Source organism: Engystomops pustulosus, chromosome 3, assembly GCF_040894005.1.
Source record: "Engystomops pustulosus chromosome 3, aEngPut4.maternal, whole genome shotgun sequence".
Classification (NCBI taxonomy): Eukaryota; Metazoa; Chordata; class Amphibia; order Anura; family Leptodactylidae; genus Engystomops; species Engystomops pustulosus.
In genome coordinates this window covers 219,725,582-219,741,818 of record NC_092413.1, presented here as the reverse complement: position 1 = coordinate 219,741,818, position 16,237 = coordinate 219,725,582, and the positions used below count along the sequence as shown (strand labels likewise).

Below are 16,237 nucleotides of genomic sequence, written 5' to 3'. Positions count from 1 at the left end.
CTCATATATGGAGGTATCACTACAGACCCGCTCAGCACTGCTACATCTGACGTCTCCCCCCCCCTCCCTGCGCGCAGTTTATGTTTTATTTGCGTGAATTTTTCTGGATTCAACCAAATATTTGTGTTCGTGTTTGTTTCCACCGCCGGATATTTCCATAGAAACCAGCGCGGATCTGACGATTTTTTTTTTCATGCTAATTTGCCAATGATTGCATCTGCTGGATTTACAGAGGACGCAACGCAGCTCACCGTGTCATAGATCTCTGCTTGTTGTCAGTATACGATGTCAATCTTATTAAAAAAACCTGCCCTGAACTATGCTTACTCACAGCTGAGGCTTTGTTGCAATTACATACAGTATCAGTCTCACCCCAGGACAGATCACCCACTACTATGTATCCGATCAGAGATAAGCTGAATAAACTGGATACAACCATGTGGACGTGTATGTAATCATGTAACAAACCCTCAGCTGTGACAAGTTCAGGGTCTGGATGGCATTTTCAGTCTCTTCTTATATCACAACCTGTTTGCGTTCACTGACTGCAAGAAGAGATCTTGAAGTTGCCTCCTGTATAAATCCCAGAAAGCCGTTTAACCGCTTCCTGACCTGCAGCATGGACAGTTATGGAGGTTGATCCGTTCGCTCTCACCATGGACGGTAGGAATCTCTACTAAAACACAGTCACCAAGCTAAATAGTGGCGCCAACCTGTGCCCATACCCTATTTAATGTACACGTTAATAATTCCACCCTATAACGCACATAAATAATAGCGCTGTGAAATAGCAATACCAACCAGTAGGAATAGTAGTGCCAACCAGTACACATTAACAGCATTGCTATCCTCTACTACTAAGCAGGCTGCTATTCAGTACACATAAATAATGCTGCTATACAGTACATATCCAAAATAATTCTGCTATACAGTACATATAAATAATGCTGCTATACTGTAGACATAAATAATACTCATATACATGTACTTATAAATAATGCTGCTATACTGTAGACATAAATAATACTCATATACATGTACTTATAAATAATGCTGCTATACTGTAGACATAAATAATACTCATATACATGTACTTATAAATAATGCTGCTATACTGTAGAGATAAATAATGCTGCTATACTGTACACATGATAATGCTGCTGTACTGTACATATGATAATGCTGCTATACTGTACACATAGGTAATGCTGCTATACTGTACACATGATAATGCTGCTGTACTGTACACATAAATAATGCTGCTATACTGTACATATCCAAAATAATTCTGCTATACAGTACATATAAATAATACTGCTATACTGTAGACATAAATAATACGCATATACATGTACTTATAAATAATGCTGCTATACTGTACACATAGGTAATGCTGCTATACTGTACACATGATAATGCTGCTATACTGTACACATGATGCTGTACTGTACATATAAATAATGCTGCTATACTGTACACATAGGTAATGCTGCTATACTGTACACATGATAATGCTGCTATACTGTACACATGATAATGCTGCTGTACTGTACATATGAATAATACTGCTATACTGTACACATGATAATGCTGCTATACTGTACATATAAATAATGCTGCTATACTGTACATATAAATAATGCTGCTATACTGTACACATAGGTAATGCTGCTATACTGTACACATGATAATGCTGCTGTACTGTACACATAAATAAAGCTGCTATACTGTACATATAAATAATATTGATATACAGGTACATATAAATAATTCTGCTATACTGTACTTATAAATAATTCTGCTATAAAGGTAAACATAAATAACACTGATATACAGGTACATATAAATAATGCTGCTATACTGTACACATACATAACACCTGTAGTACCATCTAGCACACACATAAATGACAGTACTCTAGTGTCCAAATAAATGACAAGTACAATAAATAATAGCGCTACCCAGTAGATATACATAATACCGCTAGTCTTTTAATAAAAAAAAGCCCCATACAGAAGCAGTAAGTACTCCCTACATGCTGTGTAGGTGGGTAGCTGTGCCATATAGTACATACACATAATACCGCTATATTGTAGCTGTCACGGCGAGGAACCCCGCCGCCTCGTCACGTGACGTGGGGTGCAACTGTACGGGTTAATTTAGCCTACTCAAACTTGCGCTCACCTTTCACTCAGGGCACAAATTGAGCCTAAATCACACCTCATACAGCTCCAGCACCAGAATCAGACCCGCTGCCACCACTTATTGCATTTATACCGGGACCAATAAGTATCCCACTCTACAACAACTCTTGCTCTCAAACAGTCACCTCGTCACACTCAGCACTTTAGCAGTAACACAGTTAGTCACACTTCACAAGGCTATGAGTTCGCAGAGCATACAGGGACCAAAATTAAAGTGAAAAGCTTTAATTACAAAAAGTTGATCAGTGCATAAAAAGATATTAAAAACAAAAGAATTACAAAATAAAATGACAAACAACACGGCAAAACAGTTCTAAAATAAAAAGGGAGAAAAATAACAGAAACTTACAAACTTCAAGTAAATCCTGATTCCCTGGAGGTGGGAGAAATGAGGAACACACTCAGCTTGTCAAGCAGCCCCCAAAATGTGAACACCAATTCTTGGATTTCATATTGTTTTATAACTTCTCAGTTTGGTTCAGATTTCAGAACCTCCCATTCATTAATTAGTCCAGAGGGTCATTCAGGATTGGGCAAAGTGTTAATGAGGGGGGAGAGTCCAGGAATAATTAAACAGTTCTTTGTTTTCAAATTGCTAGATGCAGGGATGGGGGTAGGTGCAGAGGAGAGGTGACCATATGGCTTTTGAGGTCACCAGAGAACATTCTGCAGGTCAGAGTTTATCAGGTTGTAAGGATGTCCAGGATGTTGTAAATGAGGCCTGGATGCTTCAATGGATGCCACATATTTCAACCAAGTTTGTAATTGCCCAATAGATCAACAAATCTTACACATTCAAGAATAGTATTTCCTTGACACCTCCCCCTTTCAAGATTGGGCAAATTTGAAATGACCCACGCCATTTTAAATTTTCCCAAGCCAATTACCAATAATACATAGCAGAAGTTCAGTACCATAAAAATCATTACCATAAGATGTGATTACCTGGGCACATCAACCATCTGGTCCTTTGTCCTGTGTATAAGGCCAAGTAATATCTCCCCTGGTCACTTGTACACTGCTGTGCTGGGACCCCCTGCTGACTTTATGGCTTTGTGCTGCAGAAACACTAAGTTCTGTGTCCCCTCTCCCAAGTGTGAAACGTTTAACCCTCTCCCTGCTGGATGAAATACCAATGGAGTTAAGTGTAGGACTACTGTACCCAATTACATTATGCTTTGGTTTTCCAGCTGTACAGCTATTAGGGTCCCTCTCTTTACCATTTATACTACAGGGATTAGGTTGGACCACTGACTGAACGCTCTCCTCAGAGTCCCTATGCCCCTGCTCCCCTTTCTGATCGTTCCCCAAAACTGCACTGGCAACACTCATCACTGGGAACCCGACCTCAATGTGGACCCCAATCTCCTCTCTCAGCACTGGTTCTAGTGTACACGCTGTCTGTGGCTCATAGACACACTGCATCTCCCCAGTCTCCTCTCTCAGCACTGGCTCTAGTGTACACGCTGTCTGTGGCTCATAGACACACTGCATCTCCCCAGTCTCCTCTCTCAGCACTGGCTCTAGTGTACACGCTGTCTTTGGCTCATAGACACACTGCATCTCCCCAGTCTCCTCTCTCAGCACTGGTTCTAGTGTACACGCTGTCTTTGGCTCATAGACACACTGCATCTCCCCAGTCTGAGTAGAGGCATCTTTGTGGCTCATGCTCTGAGCCTTACTCATCTTGACACCTCTGGTCTGCTCTAGGACCTCTCCTTGAGTAATGGCCTCCACCAGATCCACACTCAGGACCTTAGAGCTTTGAGGTGCAGATTCAGAGACTCCATCTTGGCAGCCTCTCACACCCTGCATCATATCTGCTGACTGCAGGGTTATCTCTGGGGGCCCATTCACCACCCCCTCCCCCGTAGCTTCCTCATACTGGGACACCTCTGGTTCTGGAGCAGGCATAGCCTTGCTCTTGCTATCCTGTCCTCCCTCCCAGACCAGTCCCCTTGGGCTTCTGCCCATTTTCTCATATGATTGTTGTACATCAGGCACATACACAGTTGTCATTTTTCCCAAATCATTTCCCAACAATACATCCACAGGCAATTCTTGTGACACTCCCACTTGTCTGATACCTCTACCAGAACCCCAGTCCATAAAAACCTTGGCAACGGGCACTCCTGGATGGCACCCAGTTATCCCCTTCACAGGCAAAGTCTTTTCTGGAATGATGTCCTCAGGGTTTATAACCTCAGGGCGAACCAATGAATAACTTGCCCCTGAGTCTCTTAATCCCTGGGTGACTCTATCACCCACCATCACAGTCTGCATATGGTGCTGTAACTTGTCCATATCACCAGAAAGCAGCATGACTACTGGTACTGTAGAGTAGACAGTTGCCCCTCTCTCTGGGCACGCAGACCTCAGATGACCCACTTTGTTACAATTAAAACATTTGCGCATATCCCCCTGATTTATAGACTCCCTCAGTGTAAGGTTCTCACCCACTTTGGAGACAGAAGGTTGTGATGTTGTCCTGGCTTGTTTCTCCTTCCAGCTGGTGGACCTTTGGGGGGATGTTTCCCTCTTTGCTTCAGGCATCCGGTTGGCGGTGTAGGAGTCTGCAATCTGCGCAGCTTCATCCGCAGTTTTAGGCTCCCTGTCACAAACAAACTGTCGTACATCCACAGGACAAATGTGCAGAAACTGATCTTTTATCATGAGATCCTCCAGATCCTCACGACTGTTGACAGAAAGTCCTCGGGTCCACTGTAGAAAGGTAGTCCGTAAGTTGCCTACTGCATCAGCGTAGCTGTCAGTTGGTCCCCGCTTTACGCTCCGGAATTTCTTGCGGTACACCTCTGGAGTTAAGTTGTACTTTTTAATCAAAGCAGCTTTTATAGCATCATAGTCCTCATCAAGCTCAAGAGGAAGGTCAGCAAATACTTCCAGGGCTTTGCCTCTTAACCCTGGGCTTAAATACTGTGCCCACTGCTCACGGGGCAGATGGTATTGTCTGCAGGTCTTCTCAAAAGACCGCAGAAAGATGTCCAAGTCCCCATCCTTGTCCAGTACTGGAAAACGTTCTTGACGAGGTCTCTTGGGGTCTACATCTTGGGATTGGGGTTGCACAGAATTGATACCCCTTTCAATACGCGCCATTTCCAGCCTGAATTCTCTATCAGCCTGGCGCTCACGCTCTGCAGCCCCTCTCTCTTTCTCTCGCTCTGCAGCCGCTCTCTCCTTCTCTTGCTCTGCGGCCGCTCTCTCCTCTCGTGCTGCAGCTGCTCTCTCCTCTCGTGCTGCAGCTGCTCTCTCCTTCTCTCGCTCTGCGGCCGCCTGATTGAACTGAAGGATAAGCTGCAGGCGCAGGCTAGGATCACAGTCACCCAGCTGCTGTAGGGCCATTTGTAAGGATAAATCCATGCCTTCCTGAGGGCTCCTGCTGTGGGTAGCCTCAGGGGAAACTCTTCCAGGATTAATGTCCATATCTTGGCTCCCTTGAGCCGTGCCAGATCCTTGTTCTGCATCTTGCTCCATCAAAGCACAAACCAGCAGCTCTTTGGACTTGTCAGCCGGGTCGATACCTCTCTGCTCACAGAGGTGGACTAGAGCCTCCTTGCTCTGTCTCTTGTAGATGGTTGCCATCACTGAGTGCAACCTTTGCCAAATAAAAGATAGAAAAGAAAAACCGGGAAGGGGAACTGTTTGCACGTGTGTCTTAGAACAGCACTGATTTGGTCCGTGTAAAACTAGGGTACTCCTCGCAAGGATTCCACTAGTCCTTAAGTGCAGGGGTCAGTTACTTAATCCCAACACTTAATGCTCTGACAAAAATGAATTTATCCCACCGCTGCCACCAATTTGTCACGGCGAGGAACCCCGCCGCCTCGTCACGTGACGTGGGGTGCAACTGTACGGGTTAATTTAGCCTACTCAAACTTGCGCTCACCTTTCACTCAGGGCACAAATTGAGCCTAAATCACACCTCATACAGCTCCAGCACCAGAATCAGACCCGCTGCCACCACTTATTGCATTTATACCGGGACCAATAAGTATCCCACTCTACAACAACTCTTGCTCTCAAACAGTCACCTCGTCACACTCAGCACTTTAGCAGTAACACAGTTAGTCACACTTCACAAGGCTATGAGTTCGCAGAGCATACAGGGACCAAAATTAAAGTGAAAAGCTTTAATTACAAAAAGTTGATCAGTGCATAAAAAGATATTAAAAACAAAAGAATTACAAAATAAAATGACAAACAACACGGCAAAACAGTTCTAAAATAAAAAGGGAGAAAAATAACAGAAACTTACAAACTTCAAGTAAATCCTGATTCCCTGGAGGTGGGAGAAATGAGGAACACACTCAGCTTGTCAAGCAGCCCCCAAAATGTGAACACCAATTCTTGGATTTCATATTGTTTTATAACTTCTCAGTTTGGTTCAGATTTCAGAACCTCCCATTCATTAATTAGTCCAGAGGGTCATTCAGGATTGGGCAAAGTGTTAATGAGGGGGGAGAGTCCAGGAATAATTAAACAGTTCTTTGTTTTCAAATTGCTAGATGCAGGGATGGGGGTAGGTGCAGAGGAGAGGTGACCATATGGCTTTTGAGGTCACCAGAGAACATTCTGCAGGTCAGAGTTTATCAGGTTGTAAGGATGTCCAGGATGTTGTAAATGAGGCCTGGATGCTTCAATGGATGCCACATATTTCAACCAAGTTTGTAATTGCCCAATAGATCAACAAATCTTACACATTCAAGAATAGTATTTCCTTGACAGTAGCTATGTGTGAGGAGTCATCAAGATCACAGCCTGGACAGTGACCCCTGCACCCACCACCCCCACCCAGCATCTACTCTGCTTATCTGACACCCTGATGTTAACCCTCTGTGGTTTCCTGCAGGCACCAGGGGGGGTAAATACATTGGGGCTGTAGACAGGAGAGTAGTTACAGCTGCTTCCTGCTACCTACCTCCTGCAGTGCACATCCATAGTGAGATGTCAGTACTGTGCAGGGTATGGGAGTGACATCTATGTACTGTATGGCGGTATTATTTACCAGCACGCTGGTGTTATTACCCTGTGTATGAGGATGTGAGGTCTGGAGGAGGGGATTGTAGTGACAGGACGAGGCTCAGCCTGGTGTATGATGGGAGGGGACGTATTTACATAGCGGCCGCCCCGGGGCCTGGAGCTGAATGGGCCCCCCCCTCTCCATTCATCCCCGGCCCCCTCCTCCCTCCCTCCATCCCCGGCCCCTCCCTCCCTCCATCCCCGGCCCCTCCCTCCCTAGTGCTGGAGCTGAGGAGGAGACACAGAGCAGCGGCAGCGGCCGGGCACAAAGCAGCGATGTACGGTAAGAGCCCCAGCCCGGGGACACAGGAACAGGGCACCCTCCAATACTGTGCGACACCCCCAATACTGCAGCCCCCTGCGCTGCATGTCACCTGTACTGTACACTGCAACCCCCTGCACTGCAGGACACCCCATACACCTACACTGCAGGACACCCCATACACCCACACTGCAGGACACCCCATACACCCACACTGCAGGACACCCCATACACCTACACTGCAGGGCACATCATACACCTACACTGCAGGACACCCCATAGACCTACACTGCAGGACACCCCATAGACCTACACTGCAGGACACCCCATAGACCTACACTGCAGGACACCCCATAGACCTACACTGCAGGACACCCCATAGACCTACACTGCAGGACACCCCATAGACCTACACTGCAGGACACCCCATAGACCTACACTGCAGGACACCCCATAGACCTACACTGCAGGACACCCCATAGACCTACACTGCAGGACACCCCATAGACCTACACTGCAGGACACCCCATAGACCTACACTGCAGGACACCCCATAGACCTACACTGCAGGACACCCCATAGACCTACACTGCAGGACACCCCATAGACCTACACTGCAGGACACCCCATAGACCTACACTGCAGGACACCCCATAGACCTACACTGCAGGACACCCCATAGACCTACACTGCAGGACACCCCATAGACCTACACTGCAGGACACCCCATAGACCTACACTGCAGGACACCCCATAGACCTACACTGCAGGACACCCCATAGACCTACACTGCAGGACACCCCATAGACCTACACTGCAGGACACCCCATAGACCTACACTGCAGGACACCCCATAGACCTACACTGCAGGACACCCCATAGACCTACACTGCAGGACACCCCATAGACCTACACTGCAGGACACCCCATAGACCTACACTGCAGGACACCCCATAGACCTACACTGCAGGACACCCCATAGACCTACACTGCAGGACACCCCATAGACCTACACTGCAGGACACCCCATAGACCTACACTGCAGGACACCCCATAGACCTACACTGCAGGACACCCCATAGACCTACACTGCAGGACACCCCATAGACCTACACTGCAGGACACCCCATAGACCTACACTGCAGGACACCCCATAGACCTACACTGCAGGACACCCCATAGACCTACACTGCAGGACACCCCATAGACCTACACTGCAGGACACCCCATAGACCTACACTGCAGGACACCCCATAGACCTACACTGCAGGACACCCCATAGACCTACACTGCAGGACACCCCATAGACCTACACTGCAGGACACCCCATAGACCTACACTGCAGGACACCCCATAGACCTACACTGCAGGACACCCCATAGACCTACACTGCAGGACACCCCATAGACCTACACTGCAGGACACCCCATAGACCTACACTGCAGGACACCCCATAGACCTACACTGCAGGACACCCCATAGACCTACACTGCAGGACACCCCATAGACCTACACTGCAGGACACCCCATAGACCTACACTGCAGGACACCCCATAGACCTACACTGCAGGACACCCCATAGACCTACACTGCAGGACACCCCATACACCTACACTGCAGGACACCCCATACACCTACACTGCAGGACACCCCATAGACCTACACTGCAGGACACATCATACACCTACACTGCAGGACACCCCATAGACCTACACTGCAGGACACCCCATAGACCTACACTGCAGGACACCCCATAGACCTACACTGCAGGACACCCCATAGACCTACACTGCAGGACACCCCATAGACCTACACTGCAGGACACCCCATAGACCTACACTGCAGGACACCCCATAGACCTACACTGCAGGACACCCCATAGACCTACACTGCAGGACACCCCATAGACCTACACTGCAGGACACCCCATAGACCTACACTGCAGGACACCCCATAGACCTACACTGCAGGACACCCCATACACCTACACTGCAGGACACCCCATAGACCTACACTGCAGGACACCCCATACACCTACACTGCAGGACACATCATACACCTACACTGCAGGACACATCATACACCTACACTGCAGGACACATCATACACCTACACTGCAGGACACCCCATACACCTACACTGCAGGACACCCCATACACCTACACTGCAGGACACCCCATACACCTACACTGCAGGACACCCCATACACCTACACTGCAGGACACCCCATACACCTACACTGCAGGACACCCCATACACCTACACTGCAGGACACCCCATACACCTACACTGCAGGACACCCCATACACCTACACTGCAGGACACCCCATACACCTACACTGCAGGACACCCCATACACCTACACTGCAGGACACCCCATACACCTACACTGCAGGACACATCATACACCTACACTGCAGGACACATCATACACCTACACTGCAGGACACCTCATACACCTACACTGCAGGACACCTCATACACCTACACTGCAGGACACCCCATACACCTACACTGCAGGACACCCCATACACCTACACTGCAGGACACCCCATACACCTACACTGCAGGACACCCCATACACCTACACTGCAGGACACATCATACACCTACACTGCAGGACACATCATACACCTACACTGCAGGACAAATCATACACCTACACTGCAGGACACCCCATACACCTACACTGCAGGACACATCATACACCTACACTGCAGGACACATCATACACCTACACTGCAGGACACATCATACACCTACACTGCAGGACACATCATACACCTACACTGCAGGACACATCATACACCTACACTGCAGGACACATCATACACCTACACTGCAGGACACATCATACACCTACACTGCAGGACACATCATACACCTACACTGCAGGACACATCATACACCTACACTGCAGGACACATCATACACCTACACTGCAGGACACATCATACACCTACACTGCAGGACACATCATACACCTACACTGCAGGACACCCCATACACCTACACTGCAGGACACATCATACACCTACACTGCAGGACACCCCATACACCTACACTGCAGGACACATCATACACCTACACTGCAGGACACCTCATACACCTACACTGCAGGACACCCCATACACCTACACTGCAGGACACCCCATACACCTACACTGCAGGACACCCCATACACCTACACTGCAGGACACCCCATAGACCTACACTGCAGGACACCCCATAGACCTACACTGCAGGACACCCCATAGACCTACACTGCAGGACACCCCATAGACCTACACTGCAGGACACCCCATACACCTACACTGCAGGACACCCCATAGACCTACACTGCAGGACACCCCATACACCTACACTGCAGGACACATCATACACCTACACTGCAGGACACATCATACACCTACACTGCAGGACACATCATACACCTACACTGCAGGACACCCCATACACCTACACTGCAGGACACCCCATACACCTACACTGCAGGACACCCCATACACCTACACTGCAGGACACCCCATACACCTACACTGCAGGACACATCATACACCTACACTGCAGGACACATCATACACCTACACTGCAGGACACATCATACACCTACACTGCAGGACACCTCATACACCTACACTGCAGGACACCTCATACACCTACACTGCAGGACACCCCATACACCTACACTGCAGGACACCCCATACACCTACACTGCAGGACACATCATACACCTACACTGCAGGACACATCATACACCTACACTGCAGGACAAATCATACACCTACACTGCAGGACACCCCATACACCTACACTGCAGGACACATCATACACCTACACTGCAGGACACATCATACACCTACACTGCAGGACACATCATACACCTACACTGCAGGACACATCATACACCTACACTGCAGGACACATCATACACCTACACTGCAGGACACATCATACACCTACACTGCAGGACACATCATACACCTACACTGCAGGACACATCATACACCTACACTGCAGGACACATCATACACCTACACTGCAGGACACCCCATACACCTACACTGCAGGACACATCATACACCTACACTGCAGGACACATCATACACCTACACTGCAGGACACCTCATACACCTACACTGCAGGACACCTCATACACCTACACTGCAGGACACCCCATACACCTACACTGCAGGACACCCCATACACCTACACTGCAGGACACCCCATACACCTACACTGCAGGACACATCATACACCTACACTGCAGGACACATCATACACCTACACTGCAGGACAAATCATACACCTACACTGCAGGACACCCCATACACCTACACTGCAGGACACATCATACACCTACACTGCAGGACACATCATACACCTACACTGCAGGACACATCATACACCTACACTGCAGGACACATCATACACCTACACTGCAGGACACATCATACACCTACACTGCAGGACACATCATACACCTACACTGCAGGACACATCATACACCTACACTGCAGGACACATCATACACCTACACTGCAGGACACATCATACACCTACACTGCAGGACACATCATACACCTACACTGCAGGACACATCATACACCTACACTGCAGGACACCCCATACACCTACACTGCAGGACACATCATACACCTACACTGCAGGACACCCCATACACCTACACTGCAGGACACCCCATACACCTACACTGCAGGACAAATCATACACCTACACTGCAGGACACCTCATACACCTACACTGCAGGACACCCCATACACCTACACTGCAGGACACATCATACACCTACACTGCAGGACACCCCATACACCTACACTGCAGGACACCCCATACACCTACACTGCAGGACACATCATACACCTACACTGCAGGACACCCCATACACCTACACTGCAGGACACCCCATACACCTACACTGCAGGACATCCTACAAAACTCCAAGGATATTGACATACAGGCAGTCCCCGGGTTACGTACAAAATCGGGTCTTTGGGTTTGTTCTTAAGTTGAATTTGTATGTAAGTCGGACCTGTATACTTTAGAATTGTAGCTCCAGACAGATTTTTTTTGGTCTCTGTGATAATTGGATTTTAAAAATATTGGGTTGTCACAAGAACCGGGAGTAACACTAAAGCTTCATTACAGACACCTGTGATAACTGTTACAGCTGATTATTGTAGCCTAAGGATAAAGTACAGTAATTACCAACATCCAGAGGTACGTTTGTAACGAGGGGTCGTATGTAAGTCGGGTGTTCTTAAGTAGGGGACCGCCTGTACCGACACTGTAACCCCACTACACAACGTCACCTTTATATACATACTAACCCCATGACCTACACCCCCTGTAGTGCACACAACTTAGCACATACTAATGGTAGTCCCCATAAGCATGTCACCCCTACACTGCAAGACACCCCAGAAATTCCAGACTACACCCCTACATTACGCAGTGACTCTGAAGTGCGGACCCCACTACCCTGGCATTCTCCTGTGGTGACTGGGAATCCTCCTTGTATTATCACCTCCATCATCCTCGCATCACTCCCACTCTGCCCTGGGGCCTGGAGTCTCCCGTTGTGTCCTTGTATGTTACATCTAATATCTGCGCAGTGTTGGGTTTTGATGTAGTGTCAGCGTGGATCCCGTTATCCGGTGCAGGGATTGGGATTGAGATGCCTAATTATTGTGACAGTGATTGACGTGGCGGCTACATTCAGCAGATATGTAGATGTAGCAGAGCCGAGTTCTAGGGGTTTTCCTATGAAGAAAACGATTTATTAGTGTTCTGTGTCACTTTCCTCGGATACAATGTATCATCTCCTTGTTCTTTTCTAATTTGATCTATGGCAACGTTCATGATTTGATATGATATATCCAAAATACACATTCCTATAGTACTTCTTGTTTCCCCCGCCCCTGAGGTGCTTCATGGTAGAAATACCCCAACCACATGACCAGAGGCAGATGTAGAGTAAAGGGACCCAATGGTCTAACTCAAAATCTGATCCTGTTCAGGTTTAAACCAAGAGGTATTATCTTAAAGCATCCTACAACGATGTGCCCCGCCCCCGAGGAGCTCATTCTTTACTGTCAAGCTAGTACCACCCCATGGGATGTTATGTTGCAATTTGAAATGTTTCCCCTTTCAGGTTCTAACAATCAGGTCTTTTTTTCTGATGATCTAATAATTATCTGTTACGCCCCCAAGGAGCTCACTAAATTTTATCTAAACTTTAGCCCAATTACACGACCAGGGACATATCTAGAATAAATGAGCATTATTATGGTCTTTACTTACAGGTCAATTGCCCTACCCCTGAGGAGCTCACTGTAATGTAATTTCTAGTTACTAATATGCAGACATTACTAAATACATTCATGGGGATGGCACAGCATTGGGTAAAATCTGACATCATTAGATTCCATCAATATTGTCCCTTTACTGGGGAACCAGTGTTGTTAGCTCCGCCCCTGAGGAGCTCTCTACCTAATATAGTTAGTTATATACCAAGCACAAAGAACATGATTTTAAAATTGGACCCTTTCAAGTCCCCACTTCACAAAGTTCCCTTTCTCATTTTTATCCCTCCTCTAAGGACCACCCTTTCTTGACCTCAGAGCTTAAAATTTGATTTGTAATTAGTTATATGCGGACCGCAAGACTCGGGGTGTACAGGGGTTGGATTAGTAATCAGGGGAACCCATGGCAAAGTTTAAAATGAAGATCCTTCCAGTTACACACAGAACACAACTTATAACATAACTACTGAACTGAGTGCTTGTTAGTTCCACCCCCAAAGAACAAATCTCCATGAAATCTTACAATCTTATTGTAATTTAATTTTAACTACATAAACTACATGACCCCAGAAGAGGAAATAGAGAAAAATCCAAAAACAAGGTCCTCCTCACACTGCTGTTTCTCAGTCTATTACCGTATCCTGCCAGATGATATTGGTCATTACTCGCCCCACCCCCGAGGAGTGTACTATCTTATTTGAATTGACTGTTAAGTAAACTACATGACCAGAGAGGGGGGAACAGAGCAATATCCAAAAAACAAAGTCCATCTCCCCCTGTCGTTTACTGTCCACACCACTATCTCTTATCAAGATGAGATTGGTCATTGCTTGCCCCACCCCCAAGGAGTTTACAATCTGACACCAGAGGTACAAAGGCATTGGCCATTCACATTCTTTGTAACATCACATAATTCTTTAAAGGAGCATGACTCTATTACACCGTTGTAGTGTTGATGTTTTTTAACTTTAGGAGGAGATCCCCTTTAAATATTCACAGTCTATGGACGGTTTCTGGAATATATGATGAGTCGCAGTCGTGTCGCCTGTCTGCTGCCATCAGGGCACCGCATTGTGCTGACTGCACCGGTGACACAGACCTTTGGATGATGACAGTGTGTCCTGAGCTGTGCGGGGGACGCAGCAGGGGGGGAGGTCGTGTGAAATCCACAGCACAATGGCCGGCTGTGCCGCTGCAGATAAACAGGAATTGTCATGTTTTGTAATTGGGGATTATAGGGAAGTAATTCTGAATTAGCTGCCAGGGAAATTCCAGCAGGTTCTGTGGATCTCAGCCATAAATGCAGCCGGGTTATTGCATATACAGCATCATTGGACCAGAATAGGACTTGCCAAAAAAATGGTTGCAGGCGGCACTCAGGAGAACCACACCGGGATAAGTGCAAACGTGTTCTTTTATTGGGGTACGTGCAATATTACATGGATAAAAAAGAACGCGTGAGATCGACGCGTTTCGACGTTTAGAACGCCTTAGTCATGATCTGCATGATTGCAGATCATGACTAAGGCGTTCTAAACGTCGAAACGCGTCGATCTCACGCGTTCTTTTTTATCCATGTAATATTGCACGTACCCCAATAAAAGAACACGTTTGCACTTATCCCGGTGTGGTTCTCCTGAGTGCCGCCTGCAACCATTTTTTTGCCAAGCTTGAGGAGTTCCATTGTCAAGGATCTGACGGCGTGCACCACCACAGGATGAAGATGCAGGAGGTTCACTAGGTGATTGGGTGAGCGATCCGACATTTTTCTTTAGAATAGGACTTGCTGTTTGGTTCATCCTGAGCTTTCTGGTTCATGAATAAAACTTTTGGACAGCAGTGAAGACTGACATTGGATACAATTGTATCTAGTTGGGACAATGCTCTGTGAGCATCTCTATTGTTGCAATGTATGTGGGTTCTCTAGGATGTATGTGCATGTCGTGCTGTGAGTGTATGTATGGAGCTTGTGGTCTTTGATAAAAGGGTTAATAGTAGGGACTTCAGCTGGTGGTAAGGATGAGCCTGACATGGAAGGAGAAGGACTCCTCTAGTAATTATTCACCAGCCGCCATTAGTGGAGTTACACATTAATGGCCATAATGACTCCTCTAGTATGGAATGTGGAGCCTGACCCAGCGCTGACCAGCACTGCACACAGGGGTCACCCAGCATGTCCACAGGGGTCACCCAGCATGTCCACAGGGGACATCCAGCATATCCACAGGGGTCACCCAGCATGTCCACATCCTGCATATCCATAGGTGTCACTCAGCATATCCACGGGGGTTACCCAGCATATCCACAGGGGTTACGCAGCATATCCACATCCTGCATATCCCTAGGGGTCACTCAGCATATTCCAGGGGTCACCCAGTATATCCTCGGGGGTCACCCAGCATATCCAC

At 47.4% G+C, this 16,237-nt stretch overlaps 1 protein-coding gene across 4 annotated transcripts in view; it reads left to right on the top strand.

Annotated features, from left to right (window-relative positions):
* EFR3B (EFR3 homolog B) overlaps nt 1-16,237 on the top strand; it is an 84,950-nt gene that overhangs the window by 10,948 nt on the left and 57,765 nt on the right. Inside the window, exon 1 of one of the 4 annotated variants that reach the window (XM_072143868.1) lies at nt 617-663. The exons of 2 other annotated variants lie outside the window; for them this stretch is intronic. In XM_072143868.1, the coding sequence (XP_071999969.1) occupies nt 630-663 (34 nt within the window). In that variant the 5' untranslated portion in view covers nt 617-629. Of the gene's footprint in view, nt 1-616; nt 664-7,442; nt 7,525-16,237 lie in introns of those variants that run through there. One more of the 4 variants, XM_072143869.1, reaches the window with a different exon arrangement.